The sequence below is a fragment of the Bombus vancouverensis genome, chromosome 11 (genome assembly GCF_051014615.1).
Source record: "Bombus vancouverensis nearcticus chromosome 11, iyBomVanc1_principal, whole genome shotgun sequence".
Taxonomy (NCBI): Eukaryota; Metazoa; Arthropoda; class Insecta; order Hymenoptera; family Apidae; genus Bombus; species Bombus vancouverensis.
In genome coordinates this window covers 13,627,560-13,653,816 of record NC_134921.1, presented here as the reverse complement: position 1 = coordinate 13,653,816, position 26,257 = coordinate 13,627,560, and the positions used below count along the sequence as shown (strand labels likewise).

Sequence of the window (26,257 nt, the reverse complement as noted above, 5' to 3'; positions counted from 1 at the left end):
GATATTCGGTAACATGGAAGTATAAAAATGGAAGAATTTTTTGCAATTTTTAGACGATTTCATCGGTAGTTCAGTAATTACAGTACAGTCACCGTTACGTGCACGTATGTATCGCGACTGTTATACCACGTTTATCATTTTGATTTATACGGTTAGAAAAAGTTAGAGAAAGGGAAAAAATGCTGGCAAGCAGTGGTATAAACTATTGGCTCTGTACGCGCATGCAGCGTTGTCGTCGTAACAGAAAATTTCTCGCCGAATAGAATTTTCTTTATATTACGATAGAAAAGGAGCAACGTTTTATCTTCGACACGGGGAATTTGGGATAATCCGTAACACGGATAATCCACGCGCGATCAATCCTTCCGCATACAAGGTTACGTTATTGGATTTAAAGGTCTCGATACATGTTACATACATATCGCAAAGCAAATATCGCATCAGAATACGTTATCGTCTTACGGATAGTTAGGTACTTTAACGTTGTTTATTCGATTCGTTGATAAATATGTCTATTATGACGATCGATCTGGTCCGATCGGTACATTCTCCTCTACAAACAAATCATCATTTAGAATATGACAATTTTCCTTACCATCGCTCTTCTTCCGTTCACCGCGCGTAAACATACATGATATTTACATGTTCCCGTTCTTGACGATTTTAAACGAAATCTTATTTAGCTCGTTTTCCTCTTTTTTTTTATCGTCCCGGCGAGCTTTCAATTTCGTCCATCTCGTTACCCTATTTCCTTGTTACCTTCTTTTCGTTTCACCCTTTTGTTTTTCACCGGGGAATGTGGATCGCCTGCTTGTTTTCCTTTGTATCTCTTTTTCCTGCGTTAGCCGCCGCCGTTAACAATCTCTTTTGCTCTCTCTCTCTCTCTTTTTTTTATTTCTCGATATTTGAGCGATTTTCGGCTGCTGTACATACTCCATCGAATTTATCATACCTTTTTGCGTACACGAGTAAGTACCTACATACGTAATTGCACGGTGTGCCGTATGACTCCTCCTACTTCCTGTCTTTTGCCCAATTTCCAACTCCAAATTCACTGTACGGCCATGTATTTATGCACCACGCTTTCTCCGCCGTTCCTTCTTCGTTTCGATTCAACTTTTAATTCAACTACGCTACAAGCGAACCTATACGCGTACACGATACAGCGATAGTACTACTTTTCTATAGATAGCATCAACATTTACATTACGTACAATAGTACGAGAATACGAACACTAACCGAATAAAAAGGTTACTTTGGCAGGATTTGACGATAGTCGGAAATTACGTGCAAAGGATAGTCGACGAAGATGTATTTTTGTTGTGAAGAAATAAAAATTTCGAATACGCGCAAGTACGTGCATGTATCGAAGGAAAAAATTGTCAGACAAGTCGAACCGTGCGCTTCCTTATCGTAGATCGTATCGCACATCCTCGATTGACGACTGTGGAATGCCTCGGGGATTCTTCCGAGAATTTTCATTCCAAGCGAAATTATAATTCCAGGCACAGACGCGGCCTCGAGAGGTCGAAACTCGATGGACGAGTTGCCACTAACCGAAACGAGAATCACTGAATCTAGTATTTTCTAATTCGTGGTGTCCATAATTATTTATCGATGACAACGAAATCGCTCGAAATACGTCTGCGCTATTTTGTTCCTCTGGAAAGAAACTAATCTTACGAGAATCGATAGCGCAAGTATGTATGGAGAAACGTGTTTTACAAAAGGTATTTCGATGGTTTATTCGATTTCCTCGATTCCGAGCAACGTGTTTAATTTGTCGTACCTTGGTCCGAAGGCAATCGCACGATCAAGGATTCGAGATTGAAAGTCGATTGCCTGTGATCTGTACATGTGATCCGTAGGATCGATCATCAGAGAGCGATCATCCGGCAGTGGCACGAAATCGCGCCAGAAACCAAGCGAAAAAGACCGAGCGAGTCTGGCATTATCGATGATTTCCGAATCACCGTGAATAGTCGAAAATTTGAAATGCTAATTATCCAGTCCGGGACGACTCAACGTCAATTACCAGATTTTAAACGAACGTCTGCCGCGCTATTTAAGTTGGCGGCGGCCAAACGGTAGAGTTCGATCGAAATTATCGAGGCGATCGTTAAAATTTTTTTGCCACGAAAAGGAAGGACTTGGATCGGTCCAGTCGAAGGTTGATGGGGAATATCCTGTCAAGAGCAACACGGGTTCAACCAATTCCACCGATTATCGAACATGTATCCGCTTTAGTGTTCCCGCATACCTATGCGTTCGAGCCTCTTTTCTTTTCATAGACTATGCAGAGTTCCAGCCAGATATCACATTTTTCATCGACATCGCGTATCGTATCGTACGATGTATCGTATAATATGTTTCGCGTAAAAGTTAGTCGATTTAAAACGTTGCCAGAGGTAAAGAACGCACCTGTCGTTCTACAAAGTCAGTTTTCTAAGCGTTATGCAATGTATATTTAACGTAACGTTTATCCCACCCTTCGATACTAATATTTCTCTCTCGATGGAGAAGTACGTCGCTGTAACGTCATTTCGCTTTAATTTAACTTTTAACGAACCTTTAAATCGTAGTTGGATCCGCCTCTTTAAACCAACTTTCCGAAGAGATTGGAACTTTGAAATCTTAGGAATAATAATATTTCTTTACGAAGTAAGAAATAATTTTGCGGTGACATCGCGGTGTTAAAGTTGCAAATTCCATTCCTATATATTCGGTGATTGGAGGTTCCGCGCCATTGAGAATTGAAATTCATTGTAAAATAGGTTATGCTTACTGGTTATACTTATCGTTCGCTTCGAAATAATATTTATCTTTGATAGTAAGAATGTTGCAGTCGCTCGGAAGACGAAGAAATTTCTTTCGATCGGCTCGTTCGATTCGATGCAGATGTAAACCGTGTTCGTGGATAGGGGATCTCGAGAGAGACGTATCCGTACGGCAGGAAGCGGCAGAAAATAGCGGCAAACGGCAGTAAACGGCGGTAAACGGCAGTTCGAAGAGCCAAGTATCGAGTACCAGGACATAAAGATTAGGCTCTTTTCCTTGGACCCCATCGGGACAGGCGCGTATTTAGCAACAAACCCGTAGATTACAGGAGCAACCTAGACATATAATTAGACCGAGGTATCTCGTGAGAAAATGCCCGACCGCTTAATAGCTTCGGGTCACGGAACCTAAGGGAACTTGTACCGATTTCAGATCGGTAGTCTTGTTTATTCGTGAGAGAGTATTCGATGGTCGCGTCGCGTCGCATCCAAGTGATTCATGGACGCCGTGCTCGCTCATTCATGGAAAGTACGTATCGGCTCGACACTGTTGCCAATATATATTGTAGTTTCGAACGAACAAGTATCGAGTCAGTTCATTTTCGGACGTGTACGTAAATCTGCTTGTTAAAAACGTTTTAACACGCGTCTGTAATACGCAAAGTATTTTTTACGTCGTAGCGGCTTTTTAAGGCGCGCTCCGTAGAAAAACATAACTCGTTGATCAGAAATATGTACATGTATGCGTGATGTATGCTTTGCGGCATATCACGACTGATTGCTATATTGCTGATATTGTAAAATCTGAAACCGAAGGCAACAAATACGACGAAGAAACGAATGGGAAATTTAGTAGCAATAACAAGCGAACAACGGTTAGCGATTTATCAAGTATAAATATATATATATATATATATATATATATATATATATATATAATGCATACATACAATATATACATACGAGAATTAAACGATTAAAAAGAATAGCAGGCCAACACCGTTCGGTATCTTTCACGATCAGCGTTACGCGCTAATGGACTGCATTACTTAACTCTGTTTTTTCAAAAAGGCTTGTATTATACGTAAAATTATGTTAACGAGTTTGTTCGATGTTTCAGACGATGCAGACCAAGAACGTAAACGAGACTGCGTACAAAAGCGACGTGAGTATTACGCGCGTTTACATGTTCCTAAAATGCGAATCTGTATACTCTGTAAGATAGATTATTTCGAAATACGTGGAATTTTACGAATATAGATAACAGTGAACGTGAAATTCAGTTTCACGTCGAGGCGAAATTGTTTTCTTATTTTGACGTACGATTTTCACTAAAAAAGCTCGATATAAGTATACTCTAGAAATAATTTTTTCACTGACAGACATTTCCGATAGACATTTTCACGTATAAGCGTCCCTTTAAGTTTGGCTTAAACTCTTGCGTGTTCTCTTTGTGTGTTACAGAAACGCCGGCTCGACTGCTCGACTGGAAGTAAGCAAGCTTTAATCTTGGAAACTAACCGGTCCTTTGTACAAAGATGACGAAAATATTCGATGTTTCGATGTTTATAAAAAAAAAAAAAAAAAAAAAGAGAGAGAAGAAAAACTTTCCGCGAACATTCCTACGAACATAACTACAATGCATAAAATGAAATTTTTTGAAATTACCGCGCTCTTGTACGTGTTGTTAAGAACGTTAAAATTAGTTTATTTCGTTCCTTCGACTTGTAGCGATAGACTTTTCGTTATGTAAATTACGTTTGCTCTTTATTCGATTAATTGATGGTTTTCGACGCAAAACGGCTATCGCTCGATACATTTTTGCGCGTATAAATAGGATTCGAAATATGTCGCGTACAAACTTATACGGAGATTAAAATTATCAAATAGAGAAATCTCGGACATGCGTTGGTTAAAGTTTGATGGAAAGGAAGGCAAAGATAAAAAGGGATCGTTAGTCGAATTAGCGTGTTCCGATGGACGTTTGAACTCGGATCGGGTTACACCGAACCGTTCACGGCTAACCGAGTGTTGGAGCCGGACTGGACAAAGCGAGTACGTTCATGATGTTAACGTTCCAGTATGTTAACGCGATAGTTACTCGCGTTACTCGTCGTTACTAGTCGTTACTATTGGCGCGGTGATCTTTAGTCGATCGGAAAGATGATAAACGGATGGATCGATAAAGCAGAGATCCAAGCGCTGCGAGTCACCTGGTAAAGATCGTCGAACCCTGCAGAGGCGCCTCGACCTTCGTTGCGGGTCTGAAAGGATTAAGAATCCTCTTGTTCGCCGTAAACCTTGGCCGTAGGTTGCTGGTGGGGCGAGCCAGGCGCGGACAAGAGAGAGGAGACGATCGTTCCCGGTACCCACCTGGCGTCTCACCCGAGGCTTCACGCCAAGTACTACGTCGCTGCTCGAACGAGCTGCCTCCTATGGGATAGCACGCGTCAGACAAAGTTGTGAAAACCGTCGACCACGAGGTTTTTTTCATTAAGAATCGGTGCAGCGCGCTGAACGCGATCGAAATCCGTCGAAACGATCGAATCGCGTGCAACGGTGAAGTCGAAAGGCGGCGGCGGCCAAGTTAGCCAGGTGAAGCAAAACAGGTGAACTAAACGTGGAAAACGCTGGTTAACTCGCCGTGGGATCACGCGCACCCGTCAACGAAACGATCGATTTCTCGGAAATCGATCATCGTGTTCGGTAGCTTGGTCTTCGATCTCAAGGCGATTCGTATTGTATTAACGCGGCGCGTACCTTGGATAGGTTAAATAAAATTCGTCTTTGTGCGGATATTTCACGGGCGTGGAGAACGTGCGATTTGAAAAGGTGCCTCAGAGTACACGCGCGTTCGTGTTCGGATACGCAGAACAAGTGAAAGGTAACGTTCAGTCTACTATGTACCTTTGAAAAGAGCATCGGTTTTCTCTTTTTCTTCTATCTTTTTCCTTCTTATATCCTTGCTGCACCGTACCGCTGAATTTTCAGCAGTTTAACGACGTTCGAAACGTTTTTTAAGCGACGCGACGTTCAGCGAGGTACGGTTGCAATTAATAGCGTTCGAACAAATTTCCAACGAATTTTCCAACGAATTTTCCAACGTTGCAATCGAAGGATTTATAAGAGTAGACACGTGCAAACGGAAACGAATTGATACGCGAAAGGTCAGAGGAGCTGTCAATGGAAACATCGTGCAGGATGCTCATGGCGAAATAACTTATTGGAAATTTTATTAGAACATTACCGACTAACTACATAGATAGCAAATGCCGTCCGATGTGGAATAAGGAGGAAACGGAAACTATATCGAATAAACCATGAATCTTTGGATTAAAGAAACTCGCATCGTCAATGTGGAATTACTATTAAGCAAAAACGTAACTAGCAACGTTCGACGAAGCTGGACGTTGCATCGATTTCTAGTAAAGAAAAAGAAAGGAACGAGACGCTTGCGAAATCCGAATGAAAGAAGCGTCGTATAGACGTAGAAAGAAATTGGACTACGCGGGAAGGAGAAAGCGAGATAAGCCGGCGAAAAGAATATCGTAAACGTTTGCGTGTGAAAGATTGTAAGGAAGGTACCTACACGCACGTTTACTTGGTTAGGACGAAAGGCTGAAATCGGATGTAGAGAAGATGGAAAGAAGCGCGTTCGCCCGGAATGCGCGAACCTAAGTGGGGCGCGGAGGGTACCGTGTAAATAAAACGTACATTGTATATACTGGCGCTTGTTAGGGCGCTGAGACGCTGCGTGCGCGTGTTTCCAGTTTCAAGGGAATTTTCCCCTTTGCAATCTTGATTTTTGCGTGTGAAGTGCGGCCACAGTGGCACCAGCAGGGGGACACGTGCTAGCTGCTTGAAAATATCTTCTGCTACGCGATTGTTGCGCGACCATCGTGGGATACCTCTGAGAGGTAAAATACCTTTCTTGAAAATAGTTGACATTAACGTAGTGTCTCGTGTTTGCCGCGATCGATGCCTATATTCGCTAGATTTCGGTCGAATTAATTCCGATGGGTATATAGGGTCAGACTGTATCTCTACTACCCGCAAATGCAAATCGATATTCTCGTAATTAATAGTCGCGTTGATCAAACGTCGTACGATCCTCCATTGTCGCTAAGCGAATCGATAGATGCTCCATGTTCTCTGTAAAACGTGTTTTTCAAACGAGGCAAGTTTAACCGATTAACGCGCGTCCTTTCTTTATAACGCGATATCGCACAATACTTTGTCTACGAAGCGACATCAAAATTTCACGCGACAATTTTCCAATTATTTTCTAATAACTTTCTAATAATCTCCGATAGGCTGTAACTAACGCGATATTTCGAAGCTTTACGACTCGGTTAATTATACGAATCGCGTCTTTATTATAGCGTAAAACCTGTTTTAATCATAATGCTCTAACTACGATGATGTAAAACAAAACGGCTACGGCAAGCCGCTTCTAACATTATCCAATTAACATCGACGGTAATTTCCAGCTAATCGTTTAACAAATACCTGTGTACAAATTACTTTCCAATTACGCGGTGTTCCAATTACCTTTGCGATAATGGATAAAAGACATTTTTAATACTGTCGTCGCAAAGTTCATCTTGAAACTTTACCTTTAAATTTTGGTTTTTTAATTACCAAACTTTAGCTTTACTTGCTTTACTAAGAATAAAGATTAAATTCTGTCTAACGAGATTGGGCTTGGGTGTTTATATAAATGAGAGATTCCTCTTATCCTTTCGATGAAAGAAGAATTAAACATCGTGTTTGGCTGTGGCTTAGACTTTTCAATCTGGCCACCGTGGGCTGTCCCGCAACGTTTGCATGAAATAACGAATACTCGATTTCGTAATATAATATCAATTATTCGTTGGCCTGTTATTTTGATAATGCGTTACATACGCTGTCACAAATGCACAACCGTAGGCAGAATACTTTCTATGAATCTAGAAAAATAAAGTCGAGCATTGGTAACACGTACGTGCAGAAAAAAGTTGTTCGAAATGCTTGACGATATATTTCAAGGTGATGAAAATGGGTGAGGTGTGCCCCGATGTAAACGAAGTACCAGTTGTATATATAAGAGCAAAGTTGACTAAACGTTCGTTAAACGAGAGAAAATTGTCCTTGTACGCCGAGGGTCTATAAATGTATTATTGAATCGAAGCAACGTTGTCTGGAATTTGTGCCAGCGTATTACGATGGAAGGTTTCAAGCAAGTTGTAAATACGATATCGCGGACGTGCTCGGTGAATGTACTCGCGTACACACTCGCGTACACACTCGCGTACACACTCGCGTACACACTCGCTTACACACTCGCGTACACACTCGCTTACACACTCGCGTACACACTCGCGTAACTATTTACGTAGAATATTTTTTACAAAGAGAAATTTGCGGTTTTGTTGGCCTGCGACGTATAATATTTATCAGATTTTTCGTTTCTTATCAGTAAGTAGTAAACATAACGGTTATAAAGAAGGTAACATTTTCTTTCAGAGTACGCGTATGTACGTATAACTGGTGTTTTTAAACTTCCGAGGGTCGTAATTGAAACATTCAAATAAATTCCGTTTACTACTTGAATCGTGTATAAAACTTTGCCTTCTAACTTGTTAGCGATCGTTATTATTAATAGTTAAAAAGTAATATCACGCGATAATTGAACAACAGATGGACCAGCTTTTCGGCTATAAAGTATTTTCACGCGGTTACGTATTATACGACCACTCCGTTATTCATTTGTTTTTAGAGCGTCGTAGCCGATAAGTTTCTGTTACGATATTATAGATTACTGGTTCGTCAGAAAGCAGACAATCGAATCGCAGCATGGAAATAAAATCTTAAACAGCCATCTTTGCGAGCGTTGAAGATGAAACTGTATACAATTGTAGATAGCCCAGTTCGATGAATAGCCGTAGTAACCTAGAAACTACGTCGAATCGGAACACCGGGAATTGTTCGACATGTCGGTAGAAGTTCTCTGAACGCAAGTAACGCATAGTTGTCGACTACTTAATTACGAGTCGAATAATTCGTAATTTTTGATAGCGGCCATCGACGAAAAGTGTCCTACTTCTTGTCGAGATAAAACGTCGTTTTCCATTTTCATTCGTATCGTCTCAAGCCCTTGACTGACGTCTCTGTCAAGACTGGCCAACCCCTGGATCGTAATCTAAACGTTGATATCAATAACGTCGAGACGGCATACGCATAGAAACGTAACAAAAGTAATTTAGTAATTTAACGCTCGAATTGCGATTGAATTTTCAATGGTATCGTAACAAAGACTGTTTAGAAAGATTCCAGGCGAATTCACCGGAGAAAATACCGTACGTAATTATGCGATGTTTCGACGGTAACAGTATTACTCGTGGCTGTGCTCTTCGCCCGGTCTCCCAATTAATTACGGCCCTCGTAGCTAATGCAAGTAACGACGTATCCTCTGTTGCTCGAAAATAACTAAACGGCAGACTATTGCCGGTTGAGTGGAAATTCGCCAGTTAGAACACTGGCCAACTCTATCACCGACCTATAACCAAAACGTATGAAACGAATATTATATATTTGTACTTTTACACAATTGCCAACGTCTAGCGTTTTGATTCACGCGTCGAGTCTAAAATCATATGCTGTAGTTTGACCGATTTCACACGGTTTTTATCAATCGTTCGCCTAACTCGTTATGTAATTACAATTAATAGCTTATTTTTCTTTTGGTTCGACCGTCTTCACGCGTAAATGCGTAATACGTAATGAAATTAGCATACGCTTGACTACAGCCTAGTTAAGAAAGTAGGGAATCGTCGGAAACTGGCAGAGGCGATGTAAAAGTTTTACTCGGCTTTCGTCATCCGTTACTTTATCGCCGTATACGTTACGATTTAATAGATTATACGATCGTCGAAGCGGACTACTGTTACAGTTTCTTTCGTGTATAGGCTTGTTCAAACTCGGCTGTACGGTATACGTAGTTTGTATTGGAACGAAGTTGACGAGCGATCATCGACGGTCATCCAGCACGAAGGGAACGACCGTCGGATGACGTAGAGGTATACGATTTACCTTTTTTCCTGGCAAATCTAGCGGGACACCGAGTGCGCTGGTTCAACATTCGACGAGTGTATAGGTGGATTTATTTTATCCCGGTAGGCCGATAGATAGTCAAAGGCGCTGTACAGTTAGCCACGAACGCACGATACGTATGGGAAGACGATGGCGAAACAGCAGATGTTCGTACCGTTGAAAATACAGGCGCACGTTTCGAGTCCTCGATTCTCGAGGGAGAAAATGGTTGGAACTGACGCGACAGATTCCTCGGGGCGATCTCTCGGGCAGAGGAGGTCGGGATACTCGTTCGACGGAACCAACTATCGAGCGAGATGCGGAGATAGGACGAGGAAACTCGATCGTTTATTATAGCGGAGAAATAGTGATTTTCGCGATTAGAAGGGAAAAATGGATCCACACGGTGCGGCGATGTAGGATCGTCAATGAGAAAACGAGCATAGCAAGGGCTGGAGAAACGAGAGCTTGTAAAACTGGTACAGAGGCGTTTTGCTTTTTGTCCGATGCTAATATTAAGTCGGTCGGGTAGCTTGACTCTTTCTTCGGCCGCTTGTTCGGATTTGCGCTCGTAGCGAGATATATTTCCTGGATCCGTGTTGTTTCGCGCAATTTCCATTCGATTCCGTTCCATTCGATCCGGCCAAGTGCTTCCGTGCCTTTATCCTAGGGGTAGGTGTTCCTATCCTTTTCGATAAATTCGTACGTAAATATTTTTCAGCTGGGGTAAAATTCAAGTGCCGTTCCTGCCAATCGTCGGTAGGCATCGGTGTAGCCCGAAGTATCGTATAAAGCAACGAGTCCCTATGCAAAAATAAGCCAAAACTAGAAAAGTAAAAAAGTAGAATGTTTATCACACGTACTAAGCGTTAACGCGTTTCTTCTAAAAAAGACTTTCTCGCAACCAGTTTCTCAGTGTATCTTTATGAATATATTTTTACGTAAATTTTCATATGGACTTGCAGAGATGGAATCGATTCTTGATTTCTTTCTATTTTTTTGTTTTTGTTTTTTGTTTTCTACAAAGGTCGTTAAACTGATCTTGATACAAATTCGTTAACTTTTATCATTTAAATAGTTGCTTTAGAAGGATCTTTTTTGATAATTTGACAAATTTTCGATATTATCGAAAAAAGAAAAAAAGAAACACGTCCAACGCTAAAAAAAGACTACCTTTACTTAATAAACGGTCAAAGAAACCGAGTTGCGCGGCAGGCATTGAACGCTTTCGATTTCAGTTTGAACTTTCAACCCCCTAGATTTTTGCGAAGCGCGAAAAATAAACACGAAGAGAGTTACTCGCATTAAGGTTTCGTTTGAAAATCTATAATCGTACATCGGAGGGACGGTAAAAAGAGTACGAAGAACCGAGCATCGCAATGATTTTCCGATTCGCGGTAGGAATTGTGACACGTGGAAGAGGAACGCGATAGAATCGAACGAAATAAAAATTAGCGTGGCAATTTCATAGCGTGAGCTCTCTTTCTCCTCCTCTGCGCCGCTTTCTCCTTCGCTCTTGCTCGTAATTTTATGCCGCGACGAGAATTTTCATTCTCACGGTGGTAGAGCGCTGTGGCAGGGAGAGAGAACGAGGGACGCGGTCTCGATAGAGTAGAATGAAAACCCTCGGTAAAACTAGTTGCCTGGCAAAAACTAGACGCTATTCAAAGGCCGTTTGTAGGAAGGTGGACGGCGCGGTGCGGCGCGGCGATGCGTCGCGTCGGGAGCCGGCGCGCGGCGGTCTTCACGATGCAGCGCGGCACGGCGCGGCACGGCGCGGCACGGCGCGGCACGGCGCGGCGAGGAAACAGAAGCAACAGGAGAAGGAAGTGCGAGGAAGCGCCTCCTGCGAAAGGGACGGTCTACAAAAGAAGAATGAACCGAGACGAACCGGAGACCAGATGATTTCGTTAGCGGGATGCATCGCCGCTTGAGTGAATTTTTACTACGGCCCTGCTTCTCCTTCGAATATTATCGCGGTTCGCGTACTTGAAAAATATTATCTTACAACGTTTAACACGATGCTGCGATGTCTACCACGCCGTGGATATGATATTAATGTTTGGCGAATGAGGTGGTTCAAGGACCGAGTCAGAGTCTTTCTCTTCGTCATTCTTCGCCGAGAAATTCTTTCCAGGCCAAGTCTTTCCTGCATTTTAAACACAGAGTTGTACGAAATAAGAGAAAAACATCGTATTAACATAGGCTTTAGGGAAGGATTCTCGCGTAATAACAACATAAACAAGATTTTTATGAGTTTCTCTCTAGATTAACTACCGGTTATACGCGACTAGACCTCTTTGGGATGTAAATAGATAGGTACACTCGAAGTACAAATATCATTTTTTTGTTTTATTGCTTCTTATCGTTTATCGTATGTTGTACCAGTGTTGCTCTCGTCTTTCATCGTGTAACCATTGTCGAGAAATTTTCTTCGAGTTACTCGGTCTAATTAGGAATACAAAAAGTACGCGAAGCAAAAGGAATTTTTGTGTTTTTCGATGGTTTCGACATTTTTGTTTGTCAACGAGTAACGTGCCAGTGGAAGAAGAAGTTAAATGGAAATCGAACTTGCGCGGAATAATGTTCGTTCATCGATTGCGACTCAAGGTCGCTGATGATGAGATATTCTTTTTGATGCGACCAAAATGCATATTAGGTTGTACTTAATATAAGGTGTCAGAGAACCACTTCTGGCTTTCGAGCATAATTTCAAATATCGCTACTTGCACGAGAACGATCGATCGACCTCGAATATAATTATGTAGTTAAAATGCCAAAAGTATGACTTGCAAGTATAGTGCAAGAGGATAATAACAGACACCTTGAGTTTTGTTACTTTCAGTAACTTGTACCACTTTGCAATCGTAAACTATACCTACTATGCGAACAATTTACATCGCGTAATTGAATTTGTTTAATAATAGGTATTTTTTCAAATCGAGGTAAAAAGATGTTTATCGCGGGACGAAAATGTTCTACTCGTACGAACGTTGTACATTTATTACGATAAAGTGACGATGAGCGTAGTAAGTCTAACGTGGCTATGTTTTATTGGAAAATTTACAGCTTTCCCGGACAATAATTCCCCGTACGCGCGTCTCTTCGTAGATGTTGTAACGAATTGCGCGAAATTTACAAAACGTAGAAGGTAAAAATATGAAAGTGCGAAGTGAACGGGAATTTCATAGGTGGTTGCCGAAGCTCGTTTGGTAATGTATGTATACATGAACGTGGAAAGGCAATAATGCTTTACGTACTGATGTGCAAAGATACGTGCAACGTGTGTTTGCTAATGACACTAGAATTTCATGATACTTAACCACATTGTCGCTAATTTAACACTTACAGATTCCTCTAGGATTCGATTAGCACAGTTAGCATATGAAAAAATACTAGGAATATACAGAGAATATTTCGATGACAGAACGACTGAAATACTAAACTTCGTTACAACATCCTCCTTTTACATTATGCTAATTAAAAGTTACTAACTTTTATTCTATGATTATTAACCAAGTAGTTATTAACCGAGTAATCCTCTTACGTAAACCTCTAATTGACGCAGATACCGATTTTTGGAACATTAGTTAACAGGAAGGATCGAAATATTTGGCGATATACGTATTCTACGCAAGACGATAAAATTTCACCAAAAGAATTCTTACATTTCCACTTTACGTGTTTTTCTTGCTATTTCGAAGACGGGCATAAGATTCGCTTCGTTGCCAGTTGCAACTAACTTGCACGTAAAAGGTTTACCAATCGTTCTGTAGAAATATTAAGAATTCGTATTTAACGTCTTATTGTTAGGTAATTAACAACCTCGTGCAATATTACGTTCCGCCAGTTTTCTCGATAAATTCGATAAATTTCCGTCGACGAATATCTTCTTACGTCGGAAAGATTCGGCTGGACGTGCCTTCTCGCAGGTCACCGTCAGAAAACATCCCTTTTAACCTAACGTTATACGTTGTTGGTTCTGGAGGTCGTGTCCTTTTCTTCGTATACGTATATGCGAACACACGATATTAAAAATAGTTAGGATTGAATTAAAATCAAACGTACAACTTAGTGGTTTAAAGTCAATTGCGTTGTTTATATATTTTCATTTAATTATATACATACGTATGTATATTACTGATACAAATCGAACGTAATATACAATATTAAGAATATTTGATTTCTACGTGTTCATTGAAATCTGCAAAAGGTACACCAAATATGGAGTTTAGTAAAACGAATCGAAATATCAAAGTTCTGTAACGACGCATCGAACGAATTGAAATCGTGAATGTTGAATGTTTAAAAAGTCAGCGAATGGAAATGCAAGTTTTAAACGGTACATGGATCTATTGTTTACTCTTTCTGGTGTTGTCCGTCTCTTTTTTTTTTTTTTTATCCATTTTCTCGTTGTTGTACGCTCGAAGAAGATTCGTTTCGTGGTTACTTCGGCTCACCTGTAACGCTCGCGAGTACGGGGAAGCACGCATGGTTGAGCTCCTTAAGTGGTCTCCTCGTGCTCGGCTCTAGTCTTTGGTTGTTTTCGACCCACCTACCGTCTTCCTAGACTTCTCTTCCTCAACGTATTTTCTCACGGGCACCTCGCGTAGTACGTAAATGTATGTATGTACTACTTACGTACGTCATCCACTGTCAACGACACTCTCTTTTCTCGACCACTTAATTTTCTTCGACCTAACAGGAAGAACATACCGTCAAATTTGCTGGGCCTTCGAACCTTTTCATCTGGTTCTTTCGCGATATGCATCGCTGCTTGACACGTTCCGGTAGTTCGTTTTATTTACGGAGGCCGATTTAATATTGGCTGTATAACCAATATATTTTATATATATTATATAAACCAGTATATTTTGAAGATTCAGGCATTATTTATTGACAACGAATCGATATAGAATTCGGCATAGCGAAGAGTCTAAAAGACAGTAAATCGATATGGTTGTTCGATTATTTATAATTTAAAAAATGCCCGATTATATAGGAAACAAGTATCAGGTCTATTTTATAATATGTGAACAGTAGTTGCGCATTACCCACTTGTAATTACCCGCATTACCCATTACATATGTAGCTAAATATAAATGCAATAGAAGATATAAGTAAGGTGTAGAAAGATAGGCTCGCGACGAGTACGGTACATACGTACTTGCATTTCATTCGACCATACATAGCATTTGCATTTTATCGAACATAAACTATTTTTGCATCATACGCAAGTATTAAAGAAATAGCTGTAAAACTGTTCCATCGTTGCGTAACGGTTATCTTTATGTTTTTCACTCGATCGTAAGTCTGTTCCTACTGACATTCGAACAATGTACTTGAACCAGTTTTCTAAGTAAGTCGATCAAACAGTTACACGTATAAACGAGTATGTCGAACATTTTACGAATATCTAATGCGCGATATCACGTCGCTGGATTTTTCATGTTTAATCTTGTATTATGTGTGTACGAAATTTGAAGATTTCCCGGGAATGTAGTTTTCGAATAACGAGTATCTGTAATTATATAACGAATATATAAAGATATGATCTAATTACGATTTAACTGATTTAACTCGACGGAAATGAACTTTAAACGAAATAGCACAATCATCTATCTGTATCGGGTTGTGCGTATATATTTTTAAATAATCTTGAATCAAATAATCGTAAGTATACGAATGTATACCATATGTGTATATGTAATATTATTCGAATATAACATGTATAATATATAACGTCGTTTGAGAGAAAGGCTATCGAATCGATAGCCTGTGTCTATCAAGAGTGAGTTAAAGAACGATTGTTTCTCGAGCACGCCTCATAGAAAGATTCTTCTTAGGCGGTGGACGTCGCAGACGCGGAGGAACGCGGCATTGGAAACCGATGAGGGTCTCGATAACGTCGCGTTACACTCAACGTTAGGGTGGATTCACACTACGCGCACCGTCATGAAAGGTCAAGCGTTTTCGAGAAATATATTTTTTACGTGACAATCGTCACGGCTAATCGACGATTCTCTTTGCGTTCATGTAGGTGCTTGCCACAGTGACAAAGACAACATGACAATGTAGCTACGTGTAATGTGAGGCGACCTTTATTCGCTCCTAGAGAAGCGTCAAATGGCATTTCGATGCGATGCGATGTGTTGATTCTTTCCCACGTGAAATGGATGTGTCGCGACTCTGTGTGAGAATAGGCAGACGCGATAATGGAAAAAATCAGGGATAAAAAGAATCGTCGAAATGAGACGAGATGTTTTTATTATAAAAATTGCATAGTTTGGCAGGATTTCGTTAGGATCGGATATGCTAACGTTCAAGATGAGAAGTCTCGAAGGCGTTCGATACGGCTTCGTGATGTTCCTGTAACGCAGACGAAATACGTAGATCAGGGCGTAAACTAAACGAAGTAATTAATGGAAACGTATATATGCGAATTAGCAGCGAAGTGGAAATAATTTCAAATTTGGAAAATGAAATCGATCGATAGGTGAATATGTTGGATAATACGTAAGAATACACGGTGGACGATACGAGCAACGGATACACGCGTTAATGCCATGCCGTATTCTATAGAGGTAGCGAGTAACGACACGTGTCGAGACCTTTCAAACTCTCGAGAACCATCAGGCTACCGATAGTCACGAGTTTAGATTTGGCGGCAAATTCGATATCTTCTTAAATCGACGACCGATGATACCGGCGTCTAGGTGGCGTGTAGGGTGATACGGACGTTTCAAAAGGAACGGGTCACAAAGTGGCGGAGCTGATGAACCTCCCGGCAAGAAGATCGACGATGAGTCGAACGACTCGGCATGTTTTAGAACATGGCTTAGAGTCTCGAAAGAGCAATGTTATCCGGAGAAAGTTTGTAACATGTGTGTCTATGTGTATCATAATTTATCGTTATCGGTAGCAAAGTAGTTTATCGAATCTTTCGTCGTTCGATGACCAAAACAGGAAATATCGACGCGAGTAATCGACGCAAGAGAGGTTTAGAAGAAAACTATTAGTTTTATGGTGCTCTTCTTAGTAATAGTAAATACTTGCAGATCCAGTTTCAACAGAGGTTGGATTACAAAAAGAAAGGAAAATGATACAACCAGTTTTAGTAGGCGATACCCACCTTGCTGAATAATCGATCTTTAACGAATAAGATGTATCTTGATAAGTATCGACATGAAAAATATGTTCTATGTACGTGAATGTTCGATACACAGAAAATAGAAAGACTATGATATCGTTAAAATAATTTTAACTACGCATTTTAGCTACGTCTTATCGTTGGAGGACCGACTGTTGTGTTGTCGGCCGTTATAGGTGGATTTGGTGTAAAAAAAAAAACATTCGTACACCCTCGAAACAAAATAACGTTTTTACGAATTAGATCAAACTCGAGTTGTTTTTATAGCTCGGATAAAAAAGTAGTAAAGATCTTTAGCATTTGGTTTGCGATTCGGTCGTGTGAAATCTTGTCAAAAAACCGTTTACGCGTCATCCGATAGACGGCAGATTAATTTTCCTAACTTGTCGAAAAGTCTCAAACAGTTTGATCCAATTTGAAAGAAGTTACTCCGTTTTAAATGGTGTACGAACACACTGACTATATGTATATTTGTTTATTTGGATGCGCGTACGAACGAATATCTTTAGAAGCACGTTGAAACGAGGCACGTATATGGAACACTCGGATTTATGGAAGGGAGCCTTTCGCGCGCCTAAATCGCCGAAAAGAGGATCGAAAGTGGCTGGTCGCTGGTCGCTGGCGGAAACTTGGGTCGAATGCCTACCTGTGGAAACCGTGGTTACACGGCGTGCGCGCAATTATATACGATTCCACATATTGCCGATGTTTCTCGCGAGGAGACCACACAGTCGGTTGGTACGCGCATCGCGGAGAACAAGTTTAAACCGAGTGGCGGAAAAAAGAAGGAAAAACGAAGACAAGAGAACAGGCTACTCCATATGTAACCATATGTAGATACATACTACTGTCCGTCGTGGCTAGCTCCACCAATTTCAATGGTTATTCAGTTTCGAAAGAAGCAATACGTAATTGAGACGATTTGAAACCAAGAGGTGCAAGTCTGCGATCAAACGGATTAATTCTTTATACCCTTAATCGTTGGCCCTTCCGTATATCTTGGAATTATTTCGAAAAATATTATGTCGCAGGTAACCTATACACTGTCGTTCTAAAAAGTAGAGAAATTTAATCTCTAACGACCTGATCTAAGGAATCGTTAGAAATACACGAGGTTGCTATTTGATCCAATTCATGGGTCGTTCAGCGCGTAGATAACATGGTAATAAGACATAAACTATGTTAATAGGAAGGCAGAATAGCTCAAAGAAACGTGAAAAACAAGCTAGTAGTCGGAACAGATACAGACTCGATCCGTGATATTGCGATCGTGTTCCTACGATAGATGTTCGTTTCTTGCCAGTTATTCGCATTGCCATTGACAAGTTAAATTATCTTTCGTTTATCACTTTCTTTCGCGACGTTCCCACTTTTTCTTCTTCGCTAGTTTTCGAGCACTTTCCACGGTGTTGGTATACGCAGCTGTGTCGATGAGTGAAACGTTTTGCAGCTTTTATATACCGGGTGTCAGACGTAATCCGCTCTTAATAAGTCGTATTTTATAAAATTATGAATATGGCGTCGTTTTACGGCGTACAAATAAATTTATCGATTGGAGTGTAGCTTTAGAAATTGCGTAAAAACGTGAAATGGAAAGAAGATAATTTATCGCAGGGCGCGGGAAATTGTAGGGTGGCACTTTTCGTACGTTAAGGTATCGAATGATCGCAGGGCGGAAGAACGAGAAAGAATGGGAAAGAATGAGAAAGAATGAGAAAGAATGAGAAAGAATGAGAAAGAATGAGAAAGAATGAGAAAGAATGAGTGACGGATACGAACTATACAAAGAGAGCGTCGTCAGCAATCCGATATGTAAAGCGAAGGAAAGTGTAGGAACGGAGGAGTGTCGCGACAATCGGCATCGACTATCGGAGATCGGAGAGATCGAGCAGCCAGTGGCAGTACCAACGAGCAGCTTGATATTCGTCGGACGCACGCCACGGAGTCCGTCTGCGTATGGACGCGGAATAAATTATCCGAACGTCTGTCCTTCTTCTCTCCTTTTCACCATCGTACCCTTCTCTCTTCATCCCTCTTTCTCTATCTTTCTCTATCTTTCTCCATCTTTCTCTATGATCGCTCGTACCTTTTCCTCTAACGACCGTCTCTTTCCCCTATAGATCGTTCTCCCACCGGTGTCTATAACGATTTCTCATTCGTAGTGGTGGGACGATACCGGAAGTGAAGTCAGAACGGCGGAACCAGACGTTCACTCAATGGAAAGTTTGAGTCGTTTCAGTGCGTCTAAGAAGGGCCGAGCGTAGATCGGAGTTCCGCTCGCGTGGAAAATCCGTTTCTTTCGCCGGGCACGCAGCATTCCCGCTCGCGACTCGCGCGTGCACGGAACAAACTCGAACTACCGTAGAAAATACGTTCGCTCGACGTACGATCGCATCCTTCCTCTCGTCGTGTATCGATCGACGAGCAAATCCCCTTTCGGCCACATCGGTGTCGGACGCGACGGTGATACCGGGCTGAAAGATGTGCCCTGGCGTTTCTTTCGATTTCGTAGAAACTCGCGACGAATCGGTCGGCATCGATGCGACTACTTCGAAGAAACGCGAAAGAGGAGAAGATCGAGTCGACGAATATCGGTGATGAACGTTCTTGGTATCCTTGCGAAGAACGAACGAGCGAAACGATGTTCGGCTTCGAAGATGATCCGAGTCGTAGCACGTTGAAAGATACGTTGGAGTTGGAAGATGGTGATTTTTTAAGAGAAAGCGGAAAAACGATGCGTACTGTGTAGACGTGTGTTTCGAAATGGAAGACTACGATAATTATAGTCGAACGAAGCACCGGGTGGCGTCGGTTGCCGGAATTTTAAACGAAACGCGTGATTTTAATAATTCGTCCGCCTGAACGGTTCATAATTCAACGCGAACGTTTATTCGGGTGGTAAACGTTTTACGTGGAAAAGTGGCAAGTTTTCTTTCGAGAAAAGTGGAGATTCGAGCGAAATATCGTGAAATAAAACTATATGTACCGTTGTTACGAGACTCTGTCGAGCTACGGTGGAACATTTTCGACAGCGAAGGAAACGGACGCGATCACGACGTTGCTCGTGTGCGTTTTCTTCATCGTGGAACGTACGATTCGACGAGAGTGTAATTATGATGGAAACTTGGATGGCTTGCGACACGCGTCTTTTGCGAACACGAAACTCGTTGGTTTAGTTAATTCGAACGACGATAAAATCGGCCTTCTATTACGAGAACGAAGGAATTAACCGTTTAATCGTAATTACGGATAAAATCCCGTTTCGGAGGCCAGTTTCATGGTTGGCCGTTGATTTTCAGCATTTTCAGCGTTTCCAGCGAAACGAGATACAACGAGCACACTTTCACTCGCGTGTTACGCGTGTTTCTCGATTAAAACGCTACGAACGCATCGTTCGACTTGGAATTTGCCAGCTAGTGATGACAGGTTGTTCCTTCGGTGTAGAAGGTATTCGCGAGGTGTTCGTAAAAGGTGTAGGAGAGGCTCTTGGTGCATTCGCGACAGCATACCTCAGAAATGGTCAGCCAACACGCGATGGCCACTACGGTTCGCAGAGTTAAGCAGGAGAATCGTCTGAGGCGACAAAACCAAAATCAAGGTATAGAAACCACGGTCAAATCACGCGTGTCTAGCGTCCCTCGAATGGCAGTCGGAATTCTCGATCTGCGCGACGTGTGTGTAAACGCGCTACATAGAAGCTACCCGCAACGTTATACGTTACGAGATAATCGATGTTCGATTTTCTTACTGAATAATTTGTCAAATACCGTGAAAAGTATTATCGCGACGATTTACGCCCGTAACATTCCCTGGTAAAAGACGAAAAGATTTGCATATAGTGAAACAGTCTTTTTCAGTTCTTTCTATTTCTATCTTCTATAAGTCTTTTTTTTTGTATATTAAATATATTAAATTCTAATATATTAAACGCGTGCAACGTTATACTCTGTGCGTAAGTCGTGCGTGTAATTTATACTGCGATTAATCAAGTGCGAAAAGGTAAATAGAATATCGTTTCAAGTCGAAGAAATTGAAAAGAAAAGAAGAGGTAACGGTATGTTAAACGACAATTTGAAAATTAACGCGAACATTTCACGAAAATATATATAAAGGTAAACGTACCTACATGGTGATTTCCGATACAACGAAGCGCAGCACGGAAACACGATGAAGTTTAAATGAAGAAACATAGATTAACTCGGTTACGATAATGCCGATAAATTTGCTAGAAGAGAAGACGACACCCAACGCGAATTCATTTCTCTATGGTGTGGATACGTGGAACTTTGCTCCAACTAAATGGAACTTTACGCGCAGCTCAACATCCGTTTAATCGTAATTACTCTTTTATCAGGAATTAATGCTATTTAGAGGTTGAATGTTTCGGAGACTTTTTTTCAGACGCGTGACAATTTTGTCTAACTTTTACGTCCTTCCATTGACTTTACTTTCGGTAACCCTTGAATCCACGAGATTCGATTCGACTCAACCAAAACAAACGTATCGTGTTTACGTGTTTCAGATGAGGAGGGACTTTACAAGCCTGTACCACCACCGAAACCGGTGCCGAACAATCAAAAGAATCAGAATGGGCAGGAGAGCAGCAGAGTGCAGACGGTAGTGGAGCAATCGTCGCGGCCGATTTCCGCTATAGAAAGGAACGTCACGTTAGACGACAACCAGGTTCGAAGTTCCGGGCAGAATCCTGCACCCGAATACAGGATGCCACCGCTCTACGGGGAGGAACAGAGCTCGAATCAGACTCAACAGGCAGCTAACTTGCAGACTCACAGCAGCAAATTTCCAGTAAGTTTGTTTCAGGCCATTCGGATATGTACCTGTTCTATTATAGTTGTGATTAATTTGCGACAGCGTTTTGAACAACCAACGAAGAGGTTCGTTCGGCGAAGAGAACAAGACCAACGGCCATGTAAAAATAACACGAGCATAGGAAGAATAACGTAGAATACGGGTGGTTCCGTGCGATGCAACCACGTCACGGACAGTGGTCGCGCGTTAATTAACGATGCATATTAACGACGCGTGCATTAATTCCACGTGCGCGAAAAACCTACCTATGTTCACCGATTGTGCACTGGAACGTGGATGGTACATATGTATTATGTATATACGTATATACGTAGATAGTAGAGCACTGTTACGCTTCTATACACGCATGGCATATAGAAGTGGTCGCGGGCTGGAGACTTTTGTTATAGACACGCAGCGCATAGGCGTGCCGGTGAATTTTTACAAACACCGATAACGCGACGAGTTTCGAGGTGTAACAGACTGAATATGGCGATTCCAGTCGTGGACTTTGACTTGCGAGTCGATGAAAAAAGGAAACGCCACGGTTAGAAGTCAAGGCGTAGCGCTTTATTCGGTATGGTCTCCACCGTCGACTTTCTAGCCTTCTTCTTGTACCTCTTCTTCGGACGTTGCTGTGCTGCTGCTGCTGTTGCTGCTGCTGCTACTGCCAGCAACGAGTAAGCCAGCGTGCGAGTGTCCCTTTAATTGCGTTTTTCTCTTCCGACGGCATATCCAAGGCCGCATCTCGTTTAGAATCGTTTTTACGAATCCAAGTGGCAATCGTATTCACGCACGACGCTCAGTTTCGACACCTGTCACCTTTGGGTCGAACGTTTGTTGGGACGAAACGAGTAAGTACCTACTTTGCTTACACGCTGAATAGATGCTTGTCGATCCGACATGTGTACATATATGTATATAGCGCGCATACGTATACGACAAGTTTACCACTACAGGATAGGGTGGTAATCGTAGTAAAGTATGCTTTAACTTGCCCAAGTACCGACTATGCTACGAGTAAATAATCGACAGCGGCTTCTTATATATGTATGCGAAAATAAATGAAAAATGTATAAAGTTCTCGTTTTCAAGAGAACAAAGTTTAAACGTGTTCGATTAGGAAACACGTGGTCTGGTGCACGCGTACGATACATTTAGAAATTTATTTTTTTCGACAATGAACCATCTTTTTTTATTTATTCTTAAACGTGGTTTAAACCGTCATCGACTATATTTACCCATATTCGGTATTCGGTATAAGGATAATATAATTGTATGAGTAACTCGGTCTCTTCTCGGCGTTATCGATAGACAAAGAACAACGCGATCTAAAGGGTAAAGAAAAGAATTGCTGAGAAATATCTAGCACTTGTAATCGACGCGATATATTCGAGTAATTCGAAGAAATGTTTACAGTTTGTTAGAAACGATACAATGCTGCACATTCGATTCGTATATTAAATTATCGTGCTTTGTTTGGTGATAATGATCTTCCCGTTCTGTTCTTGATTGTATGGTAATAAGTAATTAACCGTTATTAACTTTCTCTCGTAAAACGGAGATGGTTAATTTCGCATTTCGGTGGAACATTTGAATAACAGTAGGTACGAGTGAAACAAAAGACGTAATTTATATTACGTGTAGAACGTAATAGAAAGCTCGTAAAAGAACAACGATAGGAAAATTGTTGAAAGAATTAATTTCTTGTTAACAACTCTTTCGTTATTGTTTCGCGCAGAAATATATTACACGAAGATATCTCATGATTACTACATGATATTTCGATATTTCTATTGATACGACATCGATTCTCAAATAACAGTTTAATTCGTTCGTATTAATCGGTCTTCTTTTTTTCCAACAGAAATTTCGATAATTTGTTTAATTTGTCAAACATACGCGCATTCGGAAAAGATAAAGTAATGTTAACGGTAGGATAATAGTATCGATATAGAGCGAAGATTAAACTCGTTAAACTTGACTTTAATCTCATTGAGAAAGAACCGCTTGTGCTACATAACCAGGATACCATTCCGCAACGTTAAAACGTAGAATAAGTATCAAAATTACGCCATTTTTATTCTCTCGTCTTTATTACAGTCGTTTATTACAGTCGTGAACTGTACGACGCTATATCGGAACTTGGAACTTAGCGATTGCCAGAAAAAGGGTAACAGCGGGCTTGTTAGGCAGAAATTTACATTATTCGATGACCAACGGATTCCATTTGTCAAAGTGATAAATCATCGACTAAAGAGATACGTTGTACGTTGGATGTTACAATTGCGTAGTCGAGATGTTGGATGCCAGTTCGTCAGATATAACGTAATCCATCCTATCCTTCGTTCTAGTTCTTAGAAAATAATTTTGATGGAAACGATCGATTATTTGAACTACGAGGAAAGCTGATTGTCGTGCTTTCGATTGGTTTTATCTGGAAGTTTTGTCGGAAATGCCGCGGAATCGCTTTCCTCTTAACTCGAGTTGCTATTCTTTTGGCAAGGAAAGCGCCATTGTTTGGATGGCCGGGCTTTATCGCGGCGCGCGATGCTTTGCAAATAAATTTTATCAAACGGACCGTAATAACAGGGCAGGTATTAAATTCCATAAGGGAGGAACACAAGCAAAACGTGTGAATTTAATATCCTCCTTGATGTTCCGCGGTGATTGTGTAGAAGTATATCAAAGAGACGCTCTTAAGAGCGCTTTGACATTCTCCTTTCAGCAGGAATGAAAGCATTTTATTCTGCCCGCTGCCTTCCTTCCCCTTCTACCTTGTTCAATGCTCCATTTCTCCTCTGATATCAACTTCAATCTCGGTTCTTTTTTTCCTCTGAGGATAAGCAACGGCTTTGCCTGCTGCTGGATCCTTACGGGATCGTGCGTGTGAGAAAATGGACGAGTTTTCTTTGCAAATTGAACGAACATGGGAACATGCGCGATGACTCGTTCGGAACCGAATGCTTGTCCACGATGTCTGCTGGCTGCTGGCATCAAGGGTAATGAAAATCAGATCGTACGTTCGTTAATTCGACGATTCCGTTAGCAGTTCCATACTAGAACAGCCAGTCGAACAGTAACGCGGCTTCATCCGTTTCGATGAATTTGCACTTTGAGTAATTACGAGATTATCCTTTTAAATTTTCTTATCCACACTTTTTATTTCGTATTTTTTATTTTCAAGAAATGTACAAGTCGCTAAGGGCACGGTAAACAATTAACTTTAAAAAATGCAAAAAATTATCATGGTAATTATCATGGTAAAAAATTATCAAGCATTGTTTTTGTTTGCTGGATTCAATGTTATACTAAAATTGTTATTAAAAAGAAAGATATAATACAATCTTACGTATTTGTAATCCTAAGAGACAAGAAGATAAATAAATAAGATAGAGAAAGGGACAAATAAGATACGTAAATAAAACTTGAGAAAAACTTGACAAGTGCCTTAGAAATTTCTGTGTTCGCTTAGACGTATAAAATGATTTTGCTACAAGACGAATTCTACTATCGTGTTTGAAATTTGTCTTACGATATAATATACTCGTTTGTTTCGCATAAATGTAATGTTGTCGCGACGATTTATTTGCCTCGTTAACTTATCGGCTGAAACAAATTGCGGATAACGCTTTTTATATAAGATTATTCGTTATAAACTTGCTTGCAACTTACTAGTGCTCGGACACGCAAGTTTGTACATTTGTTTCGATAATTAGAGTTTTCTAACGTAAAATGTGAAATATCGTTGAAAAACGAAATGTTTTTGTTGTATCTCTCGTGATACGTAGTATTCGTTAATAAATTACATTAATTACATTCGTTAATTACTTGATCAATTAAAGACAACCATCAAAGACAATCTCGTAAAAACGAACGCGTTTATCTCACGATAGAAATATGCGTAGAGATATTTTGAGCTCCCTTTTTTATACCAATTTCGCTTAATTTCATGACACAGCGTTCTACGTTACGATACACTTTCTAAAATTTCTTTACAACTTTAGCGGTCGTTAATAAATATCGTTGTCACGCTTGTCATCCGTGTCAAGTCGGCGTGTAACGATATCGAAATAATATTTCGGACGAAATAAATCGAAAGGAGTCTAAATTGGACGTTAAAATGTATTACGATGTCAAAATGTCAACGTCAACAACCTAAATCTTACTAGTTTGATATCTTATTTTCTTACCCACATATATTCCATCGTCGTTTCTTTATCCCATCCCCTCTTTCCTTCCTTTCACTTTCGTTGGTCAACTCACGAGAAACCATATATATGTTTCTTCACTTTGTTTTCTATCGTTCTTCTTTTCGATCCTCGTTAATCCCATGCTACAAACGAGTTAAATATTTTTCTTCCGAGCAGTCTTTACAGGGTCGCGCGTTTTACTCGTTGTTTGTTAGAAAATCAAGATTACCATTGAAACGTAGCGTAGCTACGATTT

At 40.8% G+C, this 26,257-nt stretch overlaps 1 protein-coding gene across 8 annotated transcripts in view; it reads left to right on the top strand.

Moving 5' to 3' along the window:
* Positions 1-26,257, top strand: part of LOC117154855 (uncharacterized) — a 46,378-nt gene that overhangs the window by 3,722 nt on the left and 16,399 nt on the right. For 6 of the 8 annotated variants that reach the window (XR_004463838.2, XM_076622637.1, XM_076622638.1 and 3 more), the window contains 3 exons: positions 3,899-3,943; positions 4,243-4,270; positions 21,522-21,805. Coding sequence is in view for 7 of the 8 variants with exons in the window: in XM_076622637.1 (XP_076478752.1) it covers positions 3,899-3,943; positions 4,243-4,270; positions 21,522-21,805 (357 nt within the window). In the remaining variant the exon portion in view is untranslated. Of the gene's footprint in view, positions 1-3,898; positions 3,944-4,242; positions 4,271-20,298; positions 20,598-21,246; positions 21,335-21,521; positions 21,806-26,257 lie in introns of those variants that run through there. The other 2 variants (XM_076622635.1, XM_076622636.1) reach the window with 2 other exon arrangements.